The following is a 26863-nucleotide window of genomic DNA, read 5'->3' on the forward strand; positions in this document are numbered from 1 at the left end:
TTTAATTCTTACAGGAACAGCTGAAATGTCATCCTTTATTGAAGGCTTCCATGATGTGCTGGTCTCATTTAATCATTTTCATTTCACATTAATTAAAATTACTAAACACAATTATATTTTTTCAGTAGTTTAGTACTATAACAGCAAACCGGTTACATTAAGTAAACATAAGTGAATTTGTGATAAAATATGTAAATAAAACTTTTGATAAACCCTAATGTTCTATTAAGTTATCCTAAACATTTTATTTCCTCTCTCCCCCTCTCCTTTCTGGTTCACTTGCAAGTGTTTATCATTGTTCAGGTTGGAATAACACATACTTACTTTAGTTGTCAGAAAAAAATGTCTGCAGACTTTTTTGCTCTTCTGGAGTCATAGTATCTTATTTTCAGCTGCTCTTTTCAGATGTTAAGGAGAAAAACAGCTGCTGACTCTGATTGCCATTTGGAAATAATCAAAGGAGGCAGCTGGAGGTTGTAGCTTTTTATCTCTGGGTTCAAATTTGACCTCTTTCTCTTCTATGACCCCCAGTCTTATTTCTTTTCAAGGATTGTTTCAAGTTACTTCTTAAACTTTTTACTAAACACTTCTTTGTCTTACTAAGCAGCGCATTTGTAAGCCTTTGGGCCTCTTTTGATGTGGTCAAAAAAACCTCTTATTAGACACTTAGTTGTAGGGGAATATTTTAAAATTTTCATTATATCATTTCCTTAAGTCTGTAGTATTATTGCACTGTATTTCTTATATTTTCCTTGTTAATGATTTTCTTTAATTTCCTTTTTAGAATTTCAGTTGGTTTGTTAATATTAAACTCCAGTTTTGTTTCAGCCTTATGCTCTGTGTATCCTTGAGGGGTTATATCTAATTTTATCATAAAGGTAGTTATAGCAAAAGGCAGATATAAAGTTTGTTTGACCTAAAGGTCATACAATTTGGGGGAGAAAGGAGCTTTTTAACAAAAAGAATGCAACGTGTAAAATTAGGTTTAGGATTTTGGAAGGAACATATGTAGATGAGTGGGCATAAAATTTAAGCTTTGTTAGCTTCATGATAAATTTACCTCTGGTTACCAAAGTTGAGGGTATGGTCGTATGAATCAGTCTTTGCTTTTGGAACAGGCTGCTCCTAGTCATTTATAATACTCATTTAAGTTTGATTTGCTCAGAGACAGTCTTTTAAATGACCTGACAAGAGAGATGAGTTTTCTTGTAGATAATAGTCTTTCATTTGTTGAGTAGCCAGCCCTATGGATACAGTGGTGACTAAGACAGATCTGATTCCTGCCCTCATACATAGAATTTAGGTGCAATGGGAAAGACATTTTCGTGTATAATTTGTGTGGTTATTAGATTATGTAAAGAGTGAGTGAAGAATTATTCATAATTATAATAATGTGTGATCCTGAGGTCTCTGTTCTTATTTACCTCAGTGTGTTACTCTTCAATCCTATTGATTTTTCCTTAGCTGTAGTATCATTCTCAGGAGCCTGACTTTCTCCAGTTTTCCATATCTTAGTTTATCACCTTTTGTTAGAATTCCTTCATGCTTTCAACATATCACAGTCACTCTCATCAGAACATTTCTTAGCCCCCAAATTTGTAATGGTTTCTCTTTATTTTCAGAATAAAGCATTAAGTCTTCATGCCAGTTCTTCCTAGGCTTTCTATATGAAAAACCAGTTATCCTCAATGGGTAGGTGGGTACCAGAAGTTATCCTAGAGCAGTGGTTCTTAATCTTGGCTGTCTATAGAATTAGTTGGGAAAGGTGTTTTTTTTTTTTTTTTTTTTTTTAATGAAAACAGAATTTCACTCCCCCTTCCCTAGATTCTGATTTAATTGGCCTGGGACAAGACCCAGATAGGTATTTTAAAAATATTTTCCAGGCATTTTAATGCAGGCAAGATTGAGGATGGTTGTTCTAGATCTAGGGAAACTTTTTGTATTATCTACAATTTTCTCTATTTGAAATTTCCTCTTATTTTTAGAACCACTCACTCATCTTCAAAGCCTACCACTTTTCTTGACTATTTTAGCTTACCCCAAAATAATTTCTCTGGCCTCTGAATTGATAGTATTTAATAGCTCTGTGGCACTTGTTTTGCAGTTAATTACATATTGCCACATGAGTGTTCTTACGTTTCAGTAGGGGTCTTCATTACCTTTGGTTTTTCACTTAAAATTGGGTGTATTTTTAATCTTCCCTATTATCTTTACCTACTGAGGGACAGTGTCTGCGCCATTGTATATTCACTGATACAGTGCTCCAAATACAGGTGAAGGTAAATATTTTCTGGTTGAAATATCACAGTTAAGAATTTGAATCATATCATAGAAAGTTCTGTATATCCTCAATAACAAGTAAGCTGGGGCTGTCTATTTGAACAGCAGTAGCAACATCAAAGTGATATCTTTCAGCCACTCTGTGGATTATAGCATGTTTATATTTTCTAAACAACAATTGGATTTCTCTGCTGGTTCAGCAGTAAAGAGTCTGCCTGCCAATGCAGGAGATGTGGGTGTGATCCCTGGGTCAGGAAGATCCCCAGGAGAAGGAAATGACAACCCACTCCAGTATTGTTGCCTGGGAAGGCCCATGGACAGAGGAGCCTGGCAGGTTACAGTCCATGGGTTGGGAAAGACTCAAACATGACTTAGCTACTAAACAACAACAAACCACAGTCATCTTTCGAACTTCGATTTTAAGTGGTTCAGAGTCTGCCATTCTTTACCATGTGTTGTTACTGATTGACTCCGTAATTCATTTAACCTTGATTGTTTATAGGGCATCTGGAATATAGGCACCTAATTTTTATCTTTCAGAGTTAAAAAGGAGAGTGCCCTCAACATCTGGGATTGTCTATTATGTTTAAACATAAATGTTCAGTTGTAAATGATCAGGAGTAGTTTGAGGTTTGGCCAAATTTAATGCCTTCCTTAATATTTCTTAGTTTATAAAGTATATCCACTAGCAGCACAGTGAAAAATTCTTGATTTCTGTATGAAAGTAGAACAAAAGTGGTTTTTATTTTGTGCTCTTGTTAGTAGTATAGTTGTTTGAGAATTTTAGAGACTATAATATTATACAACAATCTTTGTCATAATGAGCTGCTATAACAAAATTCTGTTTTTCTAATAAACATTTCTTAAGGTAGGCTTTACATATTTTTGTATGATTTTCTTTCTTTGATCTATTTTTTAGTTACTCCTGCTTGTTTTTTTTTTTTAATTTCTTCTGAGTTATTCAAGCTGCTAGTTTTCTCCAAAACAATTTTTAGCTTTTGAAAACAATTATGCAAAGTATAAATAGTATGTTTATTATAAAGAAGTAAGTTCGTGACTAATTGCTGATTGCAATTTTCTCAGCACTATAGGAATAGTGCTGCAAAAACGTGGTGTATGTGGTGATGTTTACTTCATAGTGCTGCTGCAAAAGAAGCATTTGCCTGGTTTTGTTTATAAGCAGTATGTGTGCTTGTGGGTATGTGTCAGTGGCTATATGTTGTCTGTTAACATGGAGGTTACTATCAAGCTACTTAAGCATCTTACTTTTTAGAACAAGTGTGGTCCACAACAAGTGTGAGCGTATTACTGGAAGGAAGGGTAGAATGCTGGTCTGTTTCTTTGATTTGAGCTCTCTATTTTGATTCTCTAGGTGCAGTTGACACTCTATACTTACCTGTCCACGGAATTCATTGGCACAGTCAACATATATAATGCCATTCGGAGAGTTGGGACAGTGCTTCTCATAATGCATACTCTGAAGTACTACTACTGGGCAGTGAATCCGCAGGATCGGAGTGGTATTACCCCCAAAGGATTAGGTACTTCATCTCTATCTGTATATTGTGTTACATATACATGGAAATTCAGGATTTTCCCTTCCCTCCCTCTTTCTTCCGTCTCTTTTTTCCTAAACTAATACATTACATTATTCTGAAAGTTTTCCTAAACCTCTTCATGGCAAAATTTTAATCTTGCTGATAATTTAATAGTTTGTCCTAAACTATTTAATAGTTTTTTAAAAATAGTTTTTATTAAACTATTTTATTAGTTTAAATAGTTTTTATTTAAACTATTTTTTGAATGAGTTGAGTTCAGTCGCTCAGTCGTGTCTGACTCTTTGCGACTATTAAATAATCTACTATTTAATAGTTTGTGGTTGCCAGAGATGAACAGCTCACTGTTTTTATAGAAGAATGTTACTTTTGCTAGTATGAGTTGTTTGGGGATCAAATATGACTAGGATGATTTCTAAGGCATTGAGGATGAAAGAAAATTCTATATTAGCAACTAGTATTGATTTTGAGTTCAGTTATCCCAATGAAAGTCATTGACAGCAGTGTTTTTTGAGATAATGGAGATTTTTTTGTAGGAGTAGGGAGTATCTGCTTCTAATAACTAATATAAGGAAACTACAGAATTTCAGTAATTATTTTCTGTATAATTGGAACTGACTTATTGGAAGACTAATGTTCATTCATTATGTCAACAGTTCATAGATGGGGTCAAAATAAAAGTTTTGACAAATAGTGCCTCGTTTAAAGTATTGAAAAACCTGCTTAAAACTGGTTTGTATCATTGTTCATTGTTGTTCAGTCGCTATGTTGTGTCTTGTTCTTTGTGACCCCATGGACTGCAGCATGCCAGCCTTCGGAAGTCTTTCACTATCTCCTGGAGCTTGCTCAAACTCACGTCTATTGAGTCGATGATGCTGTCCAACCATTTCATCCTCTTTTGCCCCCTTCTCCTGCCCTCAGTCTTTCCCAGCATCATGGTCTTTTCCAATGAATCAGCTCTTCAAATCAGGTGGCCAAAGTATTGGAGCTTCAGCTTCAATATCAGTCCTTCCAATGAATATTCAAGACTGATTTCCTTTAGCATTGACTGGTTTGATCTCCTTTCTGTTTAAGGGACTCTCAAGAGTCTTCTCCAGTAGCACAGTTTGAAAGCATCACTTCTTCGGGACTCTGCCTTCTTTATGGTCCAACTCTCACATCTGTATGTGGCTACTGGAAAAACCATAGCTTTGACCATATGGACCTTTGTCGGCAAAGTGATGTGTTTGGTTTTTAATATGCTGTCTAGGTTTTTCATAGCTTTTCTTCCAAGGAACATCTGTCTTTTAATTTCATGGCTGCAGTCGCCATCCGTAGTGATTTTCTGCATATCTGAGATTGTTGGTATTTCTCTCAGCAGTCTCTCAAGCAATCCACCTTGTGATTCCTCCAGTCTAGCATATTGCTTGATGTACTCTGCATATAAGTTAAATAAGCAGGGTAACAATATACAGCCTTGTTGTATTCCTTTCCCAGTTTTGAACCTGTCAGTTGTTCCATGTCTGTTCTGTTATTTCTTGGCCTGCATACAGGCTTCTCAGGAGATAGGTAAGGTGGTATGGTATTCTTGTCTCTTTAAGAATTTTTCACAGATTGTTGGGATCCACGCAGTCAAAAGCTTTAGCATAATCAGTGAAGAAGAAGTAGATATTTTTCTAGTTGTTTTCTCCATTGTTTTCTCCGTAGTCCAGCATGTGTTGGGAATTTGATCTCTGGTTCCTCTGCCTTTTCTAAATGAAGCTCTAGGGCTTATTTTTGCTGACTCTTAGAGCGTCTCCATCTTCATCTGCGAAGAATATAATCAGTCTGATTTTGGTATTGACCGTATGGTGACGTCTATGTGTGGAGTCATCTCATGTGTAGTTGGAAGAAGGTGTTTGCTATCCCCAGTGTGTTCTCTTGACAAAACTGTGTTAGCTTTTGCTCTGCTTCCTTTTGTACTCCAAGGTCAAACTTGCCTGTTACTCCAGGCTTATATTGTAAAAGAGGATTAACCATGGTTAATAGGCTGATAGTTTCAGTAGAATTTGGTGCAGGGGCTCAGAATATGGCCCCTGCTCTTTTGTCAGTTTGTCTCTCTCCATTTCCCAATTCTTCTGTATTGGCTCTTTTCATGTACTTTCTCTCTTTGTAGTAGCAGCAGCCACCCTACCTTCACATCCCTGCAACTTTAAATCTAGCAAGAGTATCTGTCTGTATCGAGCATTTCCAGCAAAAGTTCTTTTAGTCTCTTTGTTGCTCACTGGCGCTGATTGCATCGTGTGTCCATCTGCATGGCAGTGTTCTTCAGATTGCCCGGAAGAGGAGGCCCTTCTTACCCCCAAAACACATGATCTGAGTGTGAAGATGGGTTCAGTGCCTTTATAAGAATTGAGGGCTATTGTTTTAAATCAGGAGATAGATGCTGGAGAGTGAAACAATATACATTCTGATTTTTTACTCAAAGGCTTTTGTTATTCAGTGATTTACAAAGACGAGGTTTCATATTTGTACAATATTTTTTAAGATCCCTTTCAAAATAAACTAGGTTTATTATCAGACAATGTGCTATCATTTAGAAAGCTGTGAGAACACATCAAAGTTCCATGATCTTGTTTGAGCTGGCATGTTGCAGCAGATCTAGAACTAAATCATTATTTCCTGATGATTATTTCCTGATGGTGTAAGAGTGTCATGTACCGTCCTGGGTGTTTGTATTATATTCTGGCCTTGATTTTATAACTGATTAGTGATCTTGGGGAAGTCTCATACTTCAAGTGAGAAAGCTGGCCAAACTTTATGGTTCTGTTGTAACTCTGTAACCTTTCTTGTCTAGGAATCGTCATGTGGAACAAATTTTAAATAATTTTCTTCCTAGTTTAATTGATCTGTTCAAGGTCATGTTGGTCCTGTGCTTTGGTGGTCTAGGAACTAGCTGTAAATAATGATTAGTGGGGGGAAAATTGCAGAAAATATGAGGCAAGCAAGTACCTGAGTTAGGATCTTAGGACAATGAGTATTTGGTTTCAAAAGCTTTCTACTTAGGAATTATATGTTTGAGACATGAAAATTGACTTTAATGTGAGCCATGTGTGACCAAGGACTTTTTCAAAAAGAGCAGGAGATGTCAGAGGTGGTCAGCACAATGCTTCCCTCCTTCGTGGATGACATTGTGTTGAAGTGTACTTTTTGAGGGTTTTATATTAGCTTATACAGTGGTAACAGTAGAAAAGTTTTTTCAAACTAAGTTCATATGTAAAGTTTAGATTTTCTTTTGCTTTTTTTCCTTTGTAAACTTATGTTACCATAGTAAGATTTCCAGAGAGCCTTTTAAAGCTAAATGTAAATTTGTTACCTCATCTTTCTAGTTTGAAATTCCTTTGACCTTAGTCAAAAACAAATGTCTTCATTGCAGTTTCTGTGTAACTGATTTTGTACATTGGAAGCACTATGTATGCAATCACATTGAGATTGAATGCTTGTTTTTCTAGAGGAATTAAACTCTTCAGGAAAGTTACCTTTACGTTCCTTATAAATAAGTGGGAAAACTGTTGGGAACGGGAATTTTATACTTAGCTTTGAGGTTTTTGAAATACTCAATGTGTGTGTGTGTATGTGTTTGTCTTTTTTTAAAAGATGGACCACGACCTAATCAGAAAGAAATGTTTTCTCTACGAGCATTCTTGTTGATGTTTATTAAGCAATTAGTAATGAAGGTGAGTTCACATTTCTTATCCAGTAGCATGTGTTTATTGTAACATAATTCCACATAAAATGCTCTGTTGGTTTATTTATTGTTTGCTCTGTTAATGGGTTTACACAGTGGAAAATACTTTGAAAGGTATTTATTTCCTTGTTTGTTTTTTCTTATTGTTTCCTAAGCATATATCACTAAACATTAGTGTAGAATTAGAGATTGATAATTGTAAGGTATATTATATGAGTTTCTATTGGAGTGCAAGTGTATTCATACTTCATTCAGCAAGTCTTTACTGAGTTGCTCGTAGTTCCTGCTAGTCCTAGACCTGGTGATACAACAGTCGACAGAGCTGCTCAAAAGGAGGAGGCTTCATTTTTAAAGAGTCCCTGTACCTGGCATCCAGATTTTGAAAAATAATTTTCCTGTATAAAAATGTACTGGATAGAAATGATTACATTTTGTTCCATTGCCTTCCATTATCAGTAAAGTAAAATTTAATATTATTTTTCAGGAAGGTGTTTTGGTTTTATAAGATGCCAACATATAAATATATTTGTTCTCAATATCTTATTCAGTATTTTCCTATATCATTTTATTTTGTATTCTTTATAGTTTAATACTTTATTAGCTGCCACATAATATTGTGGTAAATGGACCTAACTGTTGGTATATCTTTCAGAATCAGATATCTTATTTCTATTTATTTAAAAATTTACCCTTTACATTGTCTCTTTATGTTCCTTCCTACTGTGTTTTGTTTCTAATTATCTTACTGCTCTTTTTTCAGATTTCATGTTTGTTTTATGATTAATAGTTGAGTAGCTTGAAAATTTTCATAATGTATTCATACTAAAAAAAATGCAGTGTTTTTCCCGCTGAAATTACCACTCAGTTTTTAGTACTTGACATTTTAACTCGGTAATTTTAGAAACTGTTCATTTTAGTCTCCAAATTTAATAGAAAAAGATAAGCAGAGAAGTTATCTTCTGTATTTAAAGGAGTGACAGGTGTAATACCCTTATACTTGTCCTCAGTGATCATTTTTGCCTCCTTCAGGATTCTGAAGCTCTCCTAGATAAGTTATCATCTACCCATGTTACAAGGTGTCGTACACAGGGTGCTGATGTCTAATCTCTGACTTTCTCCATTGTGTTGCCTACTGCATGTCTTCAGTGCTTCCCTGAGTTTTCATTTTACGTTTAGATTCTTTCTTTCCTTTTCAGTTTAGATTCTATATCACATTATTTTTTTATGTTTATAGCAACTGACCAAGTTGGCAAATCTCTGTATGTAATTTTCCTTTTCAAAAAAGTTTTTTATATGTAAGTATAAAATACTTGAATTATGTTTTTTAAGGATAATGGAGTAAAGGAAGATGAACTACAGGCCATTCTTAATTATCTACTCACTATGCATGAGGTAACGTGAATTTTATATGTTTTATTTTTTGAAGTTATGTTATGGGCTTTTTTAAACATAAAAGAGTTAAAGAACTCTCTCATTAATGATGTAATTATGCCTGTACCTGTGCTCAGAATGGAGAGTAAATTAGGAATGAAAGCTTAGCAATTTGCGTTGAAATATTCTTTATTACCACAATTTGCCTCTGTGAATAAGCATGAGAGGCTTTAAAAAGTATGAAAATAAGATCTCATTAACCTAATAAGACTAAAGAATAACCTAATAACCAAAAAATACTTTCAGTGTATATCCAGGTACCAGTATAATAAATGGAAAAATAGATAACAAAAATGACTACAAATGATTGGACTTTTGAATTCTTAACATACTCTTCCCACTGATTTTGCATAATCAGATACTGTTAAATCACTCATTTATAATTGATTTAAAATTATGTGGTTGCAAAGGAGGTTAAATAGGTTGAAATATCTGGAGTTTTTTACTTTATTGAGTTGGGAAAATTTGATATATGCCCAATGTAGTCTAAATAAATAATCTAATTAAATGTATTTTATATAAGTTAAATCTGGAAGTGAATTTCATATAAAGCATGGCATTTATATGATAACTTATATTCCTATGTATAATTCATGTTTTATAAGTTAGCATATTTGTTACATCATGAGAATAGTGCCTTTTAAAATCATTAGTAGATAAGAGATATGGTTTGGATATGTCTTTGTTAATTGGGGCAGAAAAGAATGGGTTAAATTTCTTGGTAGCATCATGTTTGACCGAAACATTAATGAATATGTTTTCTTTTTCCTCTTGAGTAGGGTAGTCTCTCTTTAGATTTTCTTGGCCATTCGGGACCAAAATATTTCATAACTGAGAAACTGGAAGTCACAGTGATCTGTTTTCCTTGAAACTATTAAATCAGATTTTTTTGGGTCCTTCAAATCACACTTTTCCAAAGCCCCAGTGCCCTACCTCTAGATGATTTATTTAGCATATTGAGAATTAAATATTGAAGTAGCTGCCACAGTGAGAATTAAAAAGCAGTGAGTGAAAACCTGGACGCAGGGCACCATAGAGATGACTTCCTGCTGCTTCCCTTTGTATCTTTGGGTTAGTAATGCCCAATAATGCCCTTATGATATACTGAATAGTCGACAAAGATTGTGAAAGGTTTTCTTGAAATTTTTAGATTTCAGAACTCCTTTGTGCTTCTTCTTGTGCTTTTCTGCAGATGTTATCAAATTATTCCATATACAGAAGTGTGTTCACCCAGTAAACATTTATTGATCATTTGGAACCTTTTCCCCCCACGTCTCCCTTTGTATCTGATTAAGCAAAAATAAAAGAAGCTGCATAGGAACAATTTTAAAATCCGAAGAGACACCAACTTTGTTTTAAGGCTGCAGTAGCTGATACAAAATCTCCTTGTTGCCTTCTCCAGTCTTCTCTCTGGAGATACAGCAATAAATTCAGAAACCTGTTAGCTAACGCAGGAGTTTTAAACATTTCTCCATTGCTTCTTTAACTACCTGTCATGCCTAACAGTGTATCATTTAAGATTTAAAACCACAAAACCAGAGAGGGGAGAAAAATACGCCACCCCAAACAAAAACCCACCTTAAAGTTTTGGGAAAAAATTTTGCTTCCCTGTTCTCCACTTGGGTGATGAGACCTGCACCATCACGGCAATGTCCATTTTCAAAAATGTCAAGAGGCAGTCTGTACGCAGATGGGCTTGCAGTGTATGTTTCTGTGGCCCAGGTGGTGAGTCTATGGTGTTTATCACATCATGTCTGCCTTGGACAAATTAAAAAATACAAAGATTATTATTGCCATGTATATAGATGTAGAAAAAGCAAGAGAATTCTAGAAAGAAACATAGAAAAGGCATACAAAAAAAAATAGCAAAAAAAAAAAAAAGCATAGAAAAAAAAAATAGAAAAAGCAACAGAATTCCAGAAAAACATCTATTTCTACTTCATTGACTATGCTAAAACCTTCGACTGTGTGGACCACAACAAACTGTGGAAAATTAAAGAGTTGGGAATACCAGACCACCATACCTGCTTTCTGAGAAACCTGTGTGCAGGTCAGGAAGCAACAGAATTGGATGGGGAACAATGGACTGGTTCCAAATTGGGAAAGGAGTACATCAAGGTTGTATATTGCCACCCCACTTATTTAACATATACACAGAGTACATCATGTGAAAAGTTGGGCTGGATGAAGCACAAGCTGGAATCAAGATTGCCAGGAAAAATACCAATAACCTCAGATATGCAGATGACACCACCCGTATGGCAGAAAGTGAAGAATTGAGGAGCCTCTTGATGAAAGTGAAAGAGGAGAGTGAAAAAGCTGGCTTGAAACTCAACATTCAAAAAATGAAGATCATGGCGTCTGGTCCCATCACTTCATGGCAAATAGATGGGGAAACAGTGACAGACTTTATTTTCTTGGGCTCCAGAATCAGTGCAGTTGGTGACTGCAGCCATGAAATTAAAAGACATTTGCTCCTTGGAAGAAAAGTGATGACAAACTTAGACAACATATTAAAGAGCAGAGACATTACTTGGCTGACAAAGGTCCATCTAGTTAAATCTGTGGTTTTTCCAGTAGTCATATTTGGATGTGAGAGTTGGACTATAAAGAAAACTGAGCACTGAAGAATTGATGGACTGCAAGGAGATCCAACCAGTCCATCCTAAAGGAAATCAGTCCTGAATAATCATTGGAAGGACTGAAGCTCCAATATTTGGTCACCTGATGCGAAGAGCTGACTCACTGAAAAAGACCCTGATGCTGGAAAAGATTGAAGGTGGGAGGAGAAGGGGACGACAGAGGATGAGATGGTTGGATGGCGTCATCGACTCGATGGACATGAGTTTGAGCTTGGAGTTGGTGATGGACGGGGAAGCCTGGCGTGCTGCAGCCCATAGGGTCACAAAGAGCTGGACACGATTGAGGGACTGATTTATACTGATATCTTTAATACTAACAACAGATTATATGGGGCTTCCCTGGTGACTCAGATGATAAAGAATCTGCCTGCAGTGTAGGAGACCCAAGTTTGGTCCCTGGGTTATGAAAATCCCCTGGAGAAGGGAATGGAAACCCACTTCCATATTCTTGCCTGGAGAATTCCATGGACAGAAGCTATAGTCCATGGGGTCACAAAGAGTTGGACATGACTGATCTCCTAACACTTTTTCCTAGATAGTATATGAGAACTGTCTAGTTACCATTTCCCATAAGATCTTATTTCAGAACTAGTTTCTTGAGAGACTTAGCGCACATTGTGGTCCTAGTTAAATAAATTTATAGTGATACACAGTATGTTCCCCCCAACACTACTACCATATTCCCAAGGTCTATTAGCATATTGAAGGCATCAGTTTGTCTTTGTTGTAATAAAACAGAACAGCCTGTTTGTCCTTCCCTGCCAATTTCTTGGTAGAAGACAATGAAACGCACTCCAGTACTCTTGCCTGGAAAATCCCATGGATGGAGGAGCCTGGTAGGCTGCAGTCCATGGGGTCGCTAGGAGTCAGACGCAGCTGAGCAACTTCATTTTCATTTTTCACTTCCATGCATTGGAGAAGGAAATGGCAACCCACTCCAGTGTTCTTGCCTGGAAGATCCCAGGGATAGGGGAGCCTGTTGGGCTGCCGTCTATTGGGTCGCGCAGAGTCAGACACGGGTGATGCAACTTAGCAGCAGCAGCAACCAATTTCTTGATGTGTAATCATTCCTTAAAAAAAAAGAAACCTGTAAATCAATACCTGTTACAACAATGGAATATGTTTTAGGAAATCTTGATGCAGTGCAGTAGTCATTTTATATCTTTGATTATGAAATTATTTGACTTTGGTGTTGTGTATTTTGAATTTTTAGATGAATATATATATATATATATGTAGTGTCTTTAAACAAGCGTATTTGTACAGAAGCCTACTTATTTTTTTGATATTCTAATTCATTATTACAGAAGTAGTCATTGTTCAAATAAGTTGTTTTTCCTTATTTAAATAAAATTCTAAAATAATTTTAGGATGACAATCTAATGGATGTCCTACAGCTGCTTGTTGCATTAATGTCAGAACATCCTAACTCTATGATACCTGCTTTTGACCAAAGGAACGGGTTACGGTAAGACTTTAACATTTCAAGAATTTTAATATATTTAATATAAGAGATTAGTTTTGAAATGATAGGTTCTTACATATGAAAGTTGTTACTGGATCCTATAAAACAGGATTAAGATTCTTTTATTTCATGTCTTATGTTTTTTGAAAAATTCTTCAATGATACAGGATCTGTTACTGTTTACTAGGTGAGGACAAATCAAGCAAATCATTCCAGTGTTTGTATAGTTAATGCTATTATGCAGCTGTTGTAAGGTCAAATTCTCTAACAGACCTCTCTTTAGGTCCTAGAATAGTAATATACAATTGTAATCTAAGAGAAGATCTCCATATCTTTCCTTCAAAATATAACCTTTTCCAACCTTAGTCCCAAGTCATCATTGTATTAGTCTGCTCAGCATGCTGTAAAAAAATATCCTAGACCAGGTCGTTTAAACACCAACAATTTGTTTTCTCACAGTTTTGGAGACTGTAAGTCCCAGATAAAGGTGCCTGAAGGGTTGGTGTCTGGTGAGGGCTTTCCCTTTGTGGTGTAGGCAGCCTTCTTCCCACTGTGTTGACAGGGTAGAAAGAGAGAGAGAGAAAGCAGAAAGCTCTTTGTTTTCTTTTTAAATAAGGATGCTAATCCACTTGAATCAGGACCCACCATTATGACCTCATTTAATTTTTGTTTTTTATTTAAAATTTTAATTGGAGTATAGTTTATTTACAATGTTGTTAATTCCAAGTGTACAGCAAAGTGATTCAGTTGTAACTATACATATATCTAGTCTTTCTAAGATTTTTTTTCCCATGTAGGTCATTACAGAGGATTGAATAGAGTTCTCTGTGCTATACCTCAGGTCCTTATTTGTTATCTGTTTTCTCCCAAACTCCCCCTGTCCCACCTCCTAATCATAGTTCCCTGTCTTATCCTTAAAACTTCTCTGTCATATCTGCGTCTGGTTCTGATGATAGGTTTACCCCTTCAGACTGTATTTTCTTGCCTCGTTTGCATGTCTTGACCTCCTTTAACTTAACTGATTTCTTTTCCAAATACAGCCACAGTTGAGCTTAGGAATTTAGTATATGAGTTGGGGAGCACATATTCAGTCTGTAACAGTTATCAGCAACAAAAGAGAATACTTCTGTTTTAAGTCTTTCATTTAATGAGAAGGTTTTTGGGGCACAAAAGTTTAACAGATACTTTGCTGAGTGATCAGCTGCAGTAAGTAATTTAATAATCTAGTTATAATAAATTTTCCATAACATGGATCATGGAGAAAGCGAGGGAGTTGCAGGAAAAACATCTGCTTCATTGATTATACTAGAGCCTTTGACTGTGTGCCTCACAGCAAACTGTGAAAAATTCTTAAAGAGATGGCAGTAATGGGAGTACCAAACCACCTTACCTCTCTCTTGAAAAACCTATAAATGGGTGAAGAAGCAGCAGTTAGAACTGGACATGGAAAAATGGACTGGTTCAGAATTGGGACAGGAGTACAACAAGGCTGTGTTTTGTAACCTTGCATATTTAACTTATGTGGAGAAATGCTGGGCTTGGATGAATCACTAGCAGGAATCAGAATTGCCAGGAGAAATATCAACCACCTCAGATACGCAGGTGACACCATTCTAATGGCATAAAGTGAAGAGGAACTGAAGATCCTGTTTATGAGGGTAAAAGAGGAGAGTGAAAATGCTGGCTTCAAACTCAGCATTCAGAAAATTAAGATCATGGCATCTGGTCCCATCAATTCATGGCAAATAGATGGTGAAAAAGTGGAAGCAGTGATAAACTTTATTTTCTTAGGCTCCAAAATCACTGTGGATGGTGACTGTAGTCATGAAACTAAAAGATGCTTGCTCCTTGGAAGAAAAGCTATGAGAAACCTAGACAGTGTATTAAAAAGCAGAGATAACCACTTTGCTGACAAAGGTCTGTATGGTCTAAGCTATAGTTTGTGCAGTAGTTTTGTACGGATGTGAGAGTTAGACCATAAAGAAGGCTAAGTGCCAAAGACCTGATGTTTTTGAATTTTGCTGGAGAAAACTCTTGAGAGTCCTGGACAGCAAGGAGATCAAACCAGTCAGTCCTAAAGGAAATCAACCCTGAATATTGATTTAAGGGTGGTTGGTTAAGCTCCAATACTTTGACTACCTGATGCAAAGAGCCAACTTATTGGAAAATACCTTGATTCTGGGAAAGATTGAAGGCAAAAGGAGAAGGGGAAAGCAGAGGATGAAATGGTTGGATGGCATCATCAACTCAATGGACATGAATTTCAGCAAACTGGAGATAGTGGGTGACAGTGAAGCCTGGCGTGCTACAGTCCATGGGGTTAAAAAGAGTCGGACACGACTTAGCGACTGAGTGACGACAGCAAGCAGTCTTTTATTACACAGTTTTGGTTTGTTTTTCAGTGTTCTTTCTGTGTAAGATAGGAGATGACTTCATGCATTATACTTAGAGAGTGCATTTTCAGAAACTCGCCGAGAAGCAGAACCAAAAGTGTTCGTGCGCGCGCGCGTGTGTGTGTGTGTGAGAGAGAGAGAGAGAGACAGACAGACAGACATGTATGTTAAGGAATTGGCTTATGTGATTGTAGAAGCTGACAGGTCCAAAATTTGCGGGGTAGGCTGGCAGGTGGAGATCCAGATAAGAGTTGATGTTGCAGTTTGAGATTTAAGTCTGTCTGCTGGTGTAATTCCCTCTTCCTCTAGGGAGGTCAGTTTTTTTTTTTTTTTTTAATTATTAAGGCCTTTAACTGTTCCAATGAGGTACTCACATTATGAAGTGTAATTGACTTTATTCAGTCCACTGATTTAAATTTCAGAGTAAATGCTGACCTCATAGAGTTATTTGGGAAATACTTCCTAGCCCTTACCTATCATCTTTGCATCTAGTGATCTGTTAACAAGTGTTCATTTTTTGTTTTGTTTTATCAATAAAGGTCAGTCTGCAAGTTCTGCCTATCCTTTATAGGTAGTTGTTCTCTTGTCACTTCATTTTTTAAAACCTCTCGTCTTGCTTTAAGTTTTTCTTATACATGCACCACTCAAGGGATTAAGGTGAGAGCTGGGTGATAATTCACATTTGTATAGAAAGACTTGATTCATATTGTGGCCTGAGTTTGTCCAATACATTGCATCTCTTAGGTCAGTTTGTGGCTTTTGAAGGTTTTTACACAGATCTTAAGGATTCTTCCCCTTTGTTTGCTCTTAGCTATTCAGCAGTCTCCTACCCTCTCTAGTCTGTGCGTGCTAAGTTGCTTCAGTTGTGTCTGCTCTTTGCAACCCAGTCAAGGACAGAAATGGTATGGACCTAACAAACAGAAGATATTAAGAACAGTTGGCAAGAATACACAAAGAAACTATACCAAAAAAAAAAAAAAATCGTCATTTTCCAGATAACCACGATGGTGTAATCACTCACCTAGAACCAGACATCCTGGAGTCCAAAGTCAAGGGGGCCTTAGGAAGCATCACTACCAACAAAGCTAGTGGAGGTGATGGAATTCCAGTTGAGCTATTTCAAATCCTAAAAGATGATGCTGTGAAAGTGCTGCACTCAGTATGCCAGCAAATATGGAAAACTCAGCAGTGGCCACAGGACTGGAAAAGGTCAGTTTTCATTTCAATTCCAAAGAAAGGCAATGCCAAAGAATGTTCAGACTACTGCACAATTGCACTCATCTCACACACTAGCAAAGTAATGCTCAAAATTCTCCAAGCTCGACTTCAGCAGTGCATGAATTGAGAACTTCCAGATGTTCAAGCTGGATTTAGAAAAGGCAGAGGAACCAGACATCAAATTGCCAACACCTGTTTGATCATCGAAAAAGCAACAGAGTTCAGAAGGACGTCTACTTCTGCTTTATTGATTACCTCAAAGACTTGGGACTGTGTGGATCACAGCAAACTGGAAAATTCTTCAAGAGATGGAAATACCAGAGCATCTGACTTACCTCCTGAGAAATCTGTATATAGGTCAAGAAGCAACAGTTGGAACTAGATGTGGAAGAACAGACTGGCTCCAAATTGGGAAAGGAGTACATCAAGGTTGTATATTGTCACCCTGCTAATTTAACTTAATATGCAGAGTACCTCATGCGAAATGCCGGTCTGGGTGAAGCACAAGCTGGAACCAAGATTGCCGGGAGAAATATCAGTAACCTCAGATATGCAGATGATACCACCCTTAAGGCAGTAAGTGAAAAAAACTGAAGAGCCTCTTGATGAAAGTGAAAGAGGAGAGTGAAAAAGTTGCCTTGAAACTCAGCATTCAAAAAACGAAGATCATGGCATCTGGTCCCATCACTTCATGGCAAATAGATGGGGAAACAATGGAAACAGTGACAGACTTAATTTTTTTGGGTTCCAAAATCACTGCAGATGGTGACCGCAGCCATGAAATTAAAAGACACTTGTTCCTTGGAAGGATAGCTGTGACCAGCCTAGACAGTATATTAAAAAGCAGAGACATTATTTTGCCGGCAAAGGTCCATCTAGTTAAAGCTATGGTTTTCCCAGTAGTCATGTATGGATGTGAGAGCTGGACCATAAAGAAGGCTGAGAGCCAGAGAACTGATGCTTTTGAACTGTGACGTTGGAGAAGACTCTTGAGAGTCCCTTGGACAGCAAGGAGATCAAGCCAGTCAATCCTTGGAGAATTTCAGTCTTGAATATTCATTGAAAGGACTGATGCTGAAGCTGAAACTCCATTCCTTTGGCCACCCGATGTGAAAAACTGACTCATTGGAAAAGACCCTGATGCTGGGAAAGATTGAAGGAGGGAGGAGAAGGGGACGACAGAGGATGAGATGGTTGGATGGCTTCAACGATTTGATGGACATGAGTTTGAGCAAGCTCCTGGAGATGGTGATGGACAGGGAAGCCTGGCCTGCTGCAGTCCATGGGGTTGCGGAGTCACGCACGAGTGAGCAACTGAACTGAATTAGACTGTGGCCCACTGGGCTCCTCTGTCCTAGGGGAGTCTCCAGGCAAGAATACTGGAGTGGTTTTCCATTTCCTTCTCCAGGCCTCTAGTACGTCAGAACCCATTTTCTTAATTCCTGTAACCTGAAGGATCGTTTTTCTCACAATATATTAGCTACCTGAACTTCTGACAGAAAGTAACTCTGAGATATAGACCATGGGTCAGATTTATAAGAGAAAAGTGAAAATTCAGACTCTTACCTACAGAATGTGTAATGCCTAAGTATTAACTTCTCCACACCAATGCACCTGCTTTTGTGTGGTCTTCGGAGTACTTAGAAAATTACTTTTTCTGTTTTGTCTGTTGTTAATAGTTCTGATACATAAGACAGAAGCTCTGTTGTCCTTGCTCCATCTTGGTTAGTTGAATGTATATGTTCATCATTACACTGGCATTCAGAATATTTCACTGTTGTAAAAATCATCTGTGCTTTGCCTGTTCATCCTTCTCTCAGCACCCCCCCCGCCCCCGCAACCCACAACCGCTAATCTTTTTATTGTCTCCCTTGTTCTGCCTTTTCTAGAATGCCATATAGTTAGCATCATTTACTGTGTATTTTTTTCAATTTGAGGCTTTCAATCAAAAGGCTTTTCATAGCTTGATAGCTCATTTTTTGTAGGCCTGAATAATATTTCATTGGTTGGATGTCTACAGTTTATTTATGCATTGATCAAGGACATCTTGGTTGCTTGCAAGTTTTTGCAGTTACATGTAAAGCTGGTATAAACATGCATATGTCAGTTTTCCCTGGAAATATGTTTTCACTTCCTTTGGATAAGTACCAAAGAGTGCAGTTGCTGGATCGTATGGTAAAAGTATGTTTAGTTTTGTGGGAGACTGCCAAACTGTCTTCCAGAGTGGCTGTACTTTCAATTTCTTCTGAGGGTGATAATTTGTGTTGCTTCTCACCCTCACCAGCATTTGGTGGTGTTTGGCAATTCTAATAGGTGTTTTATTTTTGTTTTCATGTGCATTTCCTTGATGACCTATGATGTGGAGCATCTTTTTATATTCTTATTTACCATCAGTGTATCTTCCTGAATGAAGTATCTATTATGTCCTTTGGCTTGTTTATTGTTGGTATATAGGAAAGCAATTGACTTTGGATATCAATTTTGTATATTGCAACGTTGCTATAATCACTTACTATTTCCATGATTTATTTTGTCAGTCAGTCCTAGATGTTCTTTGTAGGTGATCATGTCATCTGCAAACACATATAGTGTTATGTGTTCCTTCGCAGCCTGTATACTATATTTACTTTTCTTGCTTTACTGCTTTAGGAAGAAAATTTGGTATGATGTAAAGGAATGGTGAGAGGGGACAGTTGTGCCTTTTGCTTGATCTAAGTAGTAAAGTTTTGAATTTTTTTCCCACTGAGTGTGATGTTTGATGTAGGTTTTTTGTAGATAGTCTTTATCAAGTTGAGAAAGTTAACCCTCTATCCTTAGTTTATTTAGAGTTTTTAACATGAATGGCTGTTGGATTTGTCAGATTTTTTTTTTAATCTAATGATATAACTGATAACTTTTCTTATGTGTTTATATGATGATGATTACCTTAACTGATTTTCAAATGTGACTATCCTGTATACCCAGAATAAATCTCAGTTGGTCATTGTATATACTTACTTTTCTGGATTTGATTTGCTGATATTTTGTTGAGGATTTTTTATCTCTATTATGTAAGATATTGGTCTAACATAAGATATTGGTAGTTGTAGCTTTTCTTCTGATTTTGGTACAGGGTCATGGTGGCCTACAGAATGAGAGTGTTAGGAGTATTCCTTCTGCTTCTCTGCTATGATGGAGCCAGTAGAGAATTGGTATAATTTCTTCCCCAAATGTTTAGTAGATTTTACCAGTGAATTCCTCTGGGTTTAGTACTTTCTATTTTGGTGGTTATTCAATATCTTTAGTAAATATAAGCCTATTCATATCTTTTATTTTTTCTTGAGTATGTTTTGGCAGATTGTGTCTTTCAAGGCATTGGCTCATTGCATGTAGGTTATAGAAATTGTGGGCGTAGAGTTCATATTACTCTTTTATAGAGGCATGGCTTCTGTAGTTATATTCCTCTTTTTATATCTGACATTAGTAAATTATGTCCTTTCTCTTTTTTCTTAGCCTCCAAGGAAGCTTATTGATTTTATTGATCTTTTTGAAGAATCAACTTTTATTTTTATTGATTTTTTTCCATTTTTTATTGATTTCTACTCCAGTGCTTATTGTTTTTCTTCTTCTTACTTTCAACTGAATTTTCTCATCCTGAAGCCCTAGAGTGAAAGCTTAGGTTACTGATTTTAGATCTTCCTTTTTTTCTGTTAGAATATATGTACTCAGTGCTGTAAATCTTCCTGTAAGTGCTGCTTTTGCAGCATCCCACCGATTTTTATAAGTTGTGCTTTCATTTTCATTTAGTTGAAAATGTATTTAATTTTTTGAAATTTCTTCTTTAACCCACCTGTTATTTAGAAGTATGTTGTTAAACCTTCAAGTATTTTTGTGTTTTGCAGCTATCTATTATTGGTTTCTAGTTTAATTTCATGTGGTTTTGGAGCTGGTGTTATATAATCTCCAGTCTTTATATTTGTTGTTTATGTGTTTTTAACGGTCCTGGATGTGGTCTACTTGGTGAATGTTCTGTGTGAACTTAAGAAAAATGTGTTTTTCTACTATTGTGCAAGGAAGTCATGTATGTGTGTGTGCTCAATTGTGTCCAACTCTTTGCAACCCCATGAACTATAGTCTGCCAGGACCCCCCATGAAATTTTCCAGGCAACAATATTGTAGTGGGTTGCCATTTCCTACTCCAGCTGATCTTCCTGTCACAGGGATCTAACCCACGCCTCTCTCGTCTCCTGAACTGGCAGTCGGGTTCTTCACCACCGTGTCATCTGGGTAGCCTTGGAAGTGGTACATAGATATTCAGTGATATCCAGTTGTTTGATGGTATTTTTGAGATTAACTGTGTCCTTACTGATTTCCTGCCTGATGGATCTATCTTTTTCTGAGAAAGGGATTTTGAAATCTCCCACTATGATAATGGATTCATTGTTCCTCCTTGCATTTCTGTAAGCTTTTGCTTTACATAGTTTTAGGCTCTGTAGCTAGGTACATGCAGGTTAAGGACTGTTGTATCATATTGGAGGATTGACCTGTTTATCATGATATAATGTCCTTCTTTATCACTGATAACTTTCCATACTTTGAAAACTGTCTGAAATTAATGTAGTTACTCTTATTTTTGATTAGTTATTAAGACGGTATATTTTTGTCCATTCATTTACTTGTTATCTATATATATATATTTATATTTAAAGTGGGTTTCTTGAAGAGAACATAGAGTTGATAAGCAAATTTCTAAATGTTAGAAATGTATATTAAATTCACTCATATCTTACTTGAAGATAGGTTTATAATTGTGTGACTAAGGTTTATAATTATGTGACTATATGAAAAAAATATACATATATAAGATACTTACTTTGAAAACATACTCGTAGTAATTTGTTTTTAATTTTAATTTATTCAGTGTTGTCTATAAACTTCTGGCATCAACAAGTGAAGGAATCAGAGTACAAGCTCTCAAGGCAATGGGCTATTTTTTAAAACACCTGGCCCCAAAGTGAGTATGCATGAAATCTCAAATGAACTGTTGCATATTACATATCAATGTTATAAGTCTTTGGGATAGTATTTACATTGTGGTTCCTCTAGTCTGTTTTTTATTTATTTTTATTCATGAAATTCTATATAAGTTTAGTCCTCTTTCTACATATTAAAAATAAAGTAGGAAACAGGAGTATATTGTTTCTGTTTATATTTTAATTTTTCTTCATTTTGTTCACTATGAGAATACATTTGTATAAGTTGAATTCTAAATAAATCTAGGTACGGACTTCTTTTCAGGTGGCTTGATCATCATTTGCTTTATCTGTAGTATGTAGCTAACAGAATTAACTGGGATATTTGTCACATACTGTATTCTATTATATGTATAACTAAAAACTGAAACCTCCATGCTTCTTTTCTTAACTGAGTGCAGATGTTCATGTCCTACCTATTGTTCCTTATACCAGAATTGGTTTATTATAAAAATTAACAGTTTTGGTGGTAGAAAAATATTGGTAAATTTGTAGTCTGTGTTGAATCCAGCTGACTGACTGTAAATAAGTTTACATTGGAACACAGCCACGTCATTTATTTGCTTATTATCTATGGCTGTTTATACAACAGCAGTGTTGAGATATTGCTACAAAGAGCATGGTACACAAAACTGGAAAAATATACTATCCAGCCATTTGCAGAAAACATTTGACAAACGCAGGGGTAGAATTAAGTTTGTAATCCTTCAGTTTCTTAGTTTTTGCTTGAAAGTTTAATTTTAGTATGTTTATCGTCACAGTGTTTATTTTAAAATTCTCTTGAAGGTCTTCTACCTTTTCTTCCACATTGATTTTCTACTTTACTTATTTGGCTTTAGATTATTATTCATGGTGCTGCTAGTTAGTAAAAAATTGCTGTGAAGATTTTGCTTTAGATTTTAATCCATGGTTCAGTTCAGTTCAGTTAAGTCTCTCAGTCGTGTCCAACTCTTGGCAGCCCCATGGAGTGAAGCATGCCAGGCCTCCGAGTCCATCGCCAACTCCCGGAGTTTACTCAAACTCATGTCCATCGAGTCAAGATGCCATCTAACCATCTCATCATCTGTCGTCCCCTTCTTCTCCTGTTTTCAATCTTTCCCAGCATCAGGGTCTTTTCTAATGACTCAGTTCTTCACATCAGGTGACTAAAGTATTGGAGCTTCAGCTTCAGCATGAGTCCTTCCAATGAATGTTTAGGACTGATTTCCTTTAGGATGGACTGATTGGATCTCCTTGCAGTGCAATGGACTCTCAAGAGTCTTCTCCAACACCAGAGTTCAACAGCATCAATTCTTCGGCGCTCAGCTTGGCTTTATAGTCCAACTCTCACATCCATACATGACTACTGGAAAAACCATAGCTTTGACTAGATAGATCTTTGTTGGCAAAGTAATGTTCAGTGTTCAAAAAACGAAGATCATGGCATCCGGTCCCATCACTTCATGGCAAATAGATGGGGATACAATGGAAACAGTGAGAGACTTTATTTTCTTTGGCTCCAAAATCACTGCAGATGGTGACTGCAGCCATGAAATTAAAAGACACTTGCTCCTTGGAAGAAAAGCTATGACAACCTAGATAGCATATTAAAAAGCTGACAAAGGTCTGACTAGTCAGAGCTATGGTTTTTCCAGTAGTCATGTATGGATATGAGAGTTGGACCATAAAGGAAAATGAGTGCTGAAGACTTGATGCTTTTGAACTGTGGTGTTGGAGAAGACTCTTGAGAGTCACTTGGACTGCAAGGAGATCAAACCAGTCCATCCTAAAGGAGATCAGTCCTGGGTGTTCATTGAAAGGACTGATGCTGAAGCTGAAACTCCAATACTTTAGCCACCTGATGTGAAGAACTAACTCATTGGAAAAGACTCTGATGTTAGGAAAGATTGAAGTCAGGAGAAGAAGGGGCCCACAGAGGATGAGATAGTTGGATGGCATCACAGACTCAGTGGACATGAGTCTGAGCAAGCTCTGGGTGTTGGTGACAGACACGGAAGCCTGGCATGCTGAAGTCCATGGGGTCGCAAAGAGTCGGACATAACTGAGGGGCTGAACCAAACTATGAAGATTTTGGTGATGATTTTTGCTCTGCTGTGGAAGAACCAGTCCCATTTTTCTTAAGCTTTAATTGTTTCCATATCGTAGTTTGTATTTCTGTACTTAAAGATTTTGTGGCCTTGTAAGTTCTAGGTTGACGGAAATTGGGGGCATTATTGAGTTGGAATTTGTTACTATTGTGAAAAACATTTTTGTGTCTCCTTCATCAACTAAATAGTAAAATGTTGCGTTTGGTTTTTTTTTTTCCTGTGTAATTGCAGAAGAAAAGCTGAAGTCATGCTTGGACATGGGTTGTTTTCATTGCTAGCTGAAAGACTCATGCTTCAGACAAATTTAATCACAATGACCACATATAATGTCCTTTTTGAGGTAGGAATGCATGAGCATTTAATCTTAACTAATTTTTATCTAAAAATACCTGTATAATTGAGTTGACTAATGTTTAGATGAAATAAAAGCATTTAGATTTGATGTGTGATTTTGAAACTAGTTATTTAAAGAAGCTGTACTATATCTTAATAAATATGTTAGTCTGTGAGTTATTTAACAGTGTGGACATCTCTGTTTAAGTATTTTCTCCATTGTATTGACTATTTGATGTCTCATTTTATAATTAATTTAAAATAGGTTATAATGTTGATTAGTGTTGTACTTAAAGTTCATTAATAGTGATAGTGATATAGTGATTATGCTAATCCAATCTGGTGCTTCATTTCTGTAGATTCTCATAGAACAGATTCACACTCAAGTGATACATAAACAGCATCCAGATCCTGATTCTTCAGTAAAGATACAGAATCCTCGTATGTATTTAATATACTTTGTTTTTGATATTTGTTTTTTGTTTTTCAAGCTTTATTGTTAAATAATTGACATACAACGTTGTGTAATTTCAAGGTGTACTGTGTAATATGTTGATATACGTTGTGAAATGATTACCACAGTAATGTTAGTAAGCACACTCATGGCTTTACATAGTTTTAATTTTTTGTGTTATACGTAGTGAATACCCTTAGCAACTTTCAAATGCATAATGCAGTATTGTTATCTGTTGTCTCCAGGTTAAAGATTATATTCACAGAACTTATTCACCTTATAACTGGAAACTTCTGGTTTTTGAGCACCTTCACCCATTTCTCCCATTGCCTTCCTTTTAACTTATTTTTTATAAGTACATTTTGTTACCAAAAGGAAAGGCACTGAAGAACCTAAAGTTGATATTGTTGAAAACACATTGTTTAGATAACATTTCATTATAGGAATTAATATAATAGTAGTTTTGTTTGTGTTTGATGTTGACTATAATTTCAAATTGACCTTAAGTCATGGGGAAATGTTTATATAGAGATTTTCAAGAATTATATGCATAAAATCTATGTTCAGATTTTTGGTAAAGTTTTGATTGTACTATTTAGGTGATGTCAGGCTAAGTTACATGGACCATGAAGGTGGCTTTCATTTTAAATTCCTGTCAAGTTTAGAATATGAAGTGTGGAATTGAAAAACATCTGTCTTCTTAATTGTTTAAGAACTTAGTCTTGGTTAATAACCTTTTCTTTTGATATTTAGAATTCTTAAGGACTTATAAAATGTGTACATTTCTCATCTTTTTAAGATTATTGATATTAAAACAACTGTTTTGTGGAATTTATAAATGTAATTACTTTTTGTGTGGTGAGTTGTGTTCATGTTTGTGATACTATTTCAGTACTAATTTTAAAAACACATGTCATGTGTGTGTTTAATTTTTCTTCACTTTCAAGGAATTGTGATATCATTAGTTTATAAAGTAAAAAAGGAAAAAATACCTCAATTATATTGTTGTTCAGTCTCTCAGTCATGTCCAACTCTTTGCACCCCCATGGACTGCACCATGCCACCTTCCCTATCCTTCACTATCTGCTGGAGTTTGCTCAAACTCATGTCTGTTGAGTCGGTGATGCCATCCAACCATCTCATCCTCTGTTGTCCCCTTCTCCTCGTGCTTTCAGTCTTCGCCAGCATGACAATCTTTTCTAATGAGTCGACCCTTCACATCAGGTAGCCAAAGTGTTGGAGTTTCAGCTTCAGCATCAGTCCTGCCAGTGAATTTTCAGGCTTGATTTCTTTCATGTTGTACTGATCTGATCTTCTTGCTGACCAGGGGACTCTCCAGCACCAAAGTTTGAAAGCATCAGTTCTTTAGCACTCAGCCTTCTTTGTGGTCTAGCTCTCATATCTATACATGACTACTGGAAAAACCAAAGCTTTGACTATACGGACATTTGTTGGCAAAGTGCTGTCTTTGCTTTTTTAATATGCTGTCAAGGTTGGTCATAGCTTTTCTTCCAAGGAGCAAGCGTCTTTTAATTTCATGGCTGCAGTCACCATCCACAGTGATTTTGGAGCCCAAGAAAATAAAGTCTGTCATTGTTTCTATTTTTTCCTTATTTGTTTGCTTTGAAGTGATGGAATTGGATGCCATAGCCTTCGTTTTTGAACGCTTAGTTTTAAGCCAGCTTTTTCGCTCACCTCTTCCACCTTCACCGGGGGGTCCTCTTTGCCATGGTGGTGGTGTCTTCTGTGTATCTGAGGTTACTGGTATTTCTCTTGGCAGTCTTGACTCTAGCTTGTGCTTCATCCAGCCTTGATGATATATATAGTATCAGATATATTTTATGTAGTTATGGGAAGGATGACTTATTGAAGTCAGAATTTTAAAATATATTGTCTGTGTCATATAGTAGCAGAAAATATAAGCTGTACACTGTGGTATTTAAAAAATGGGACGTCTAGCTTTTCAGTCTTAACAGGTAAGTGATTTTTGGGTACATTAATTTACCCAAATGGGTAATTAATAGTATCTCTACAATCTGGGTGATAATAGTATCTAGTTATCATTTTGTGAGGATTATATGTATTAATATCTGTATTTTCTAAAAAAGTATCTCACAATAGTATATCCTCAAAGTTAGTGGATATTATCATCATGGTAATCATTGTTTTGGTAGAGAGAATTTGAATTTGTCATTAGAAGATTTCAGAAATTGTTCCTAAAATGTCATTAAGTTTATGATAAAATATCTTTTATTTGATATTTTGAACTTGCTGCTTTAGAAGCAC

At 36.3% G+C, this 26863-nt stretch overlaps 1 protein-coding gene across 5 annotated transcripts in view; it reads left to right on the forward strand.

Moving 5' to 3' along the window:
* LRBA (LPS responsive beige-like anchor protein) overlaps window positions 1-26863 on the forward strand; it is a 720084-nt gene that overhangs the window by 108656 nt on the left and 584565 nt on the right. For all 5 annotated transcript variants that reach the window (XM_070474768.1, XM_070474770.1, XM_070474771.1 and 2 more), the window contains exons 14-20: window positions 3653-3821; window positions 7452-7531; window positions 8872-8934; window positions 12986-13083; window positions 21592-21684; window positions 24022-24130; window positions 24483-24564. In XM_070474768.1, the coding sequence (XP_070330869.1) occupies window positions 3653-3821; window positions 7452-7531; window positions 8872-8934; window positions 12986-13083; window positions 21592-21684; window positions 24022-24130; window positions 24483-24564 (694 nt within the window). The remainder of the gene's footprint in view (window positions 1-3652; window positions 3822-7451; window positions 7532-8871; window positions 8935-12985; window positions 13084-21591; window positions 21685-24021; window positions 24131-24482; window positions 24565-26863) is intronic.

The sequence above is a fragment of the Odocoileus virginianus genome, chromosome 12, assembly GCF_023699985.2.
Source record: "Odocoileus virginianus isolate 20LAN1187 ecotype Illinois chromosome 12, Ovbor_1.2, whole genome shotgun sequence".
NCBI lineage: Eukaryota > Metazoa > Chordata > Mammalia > Artiodactyla > Cervidae > Odocoileus > Odocoileus virginianus.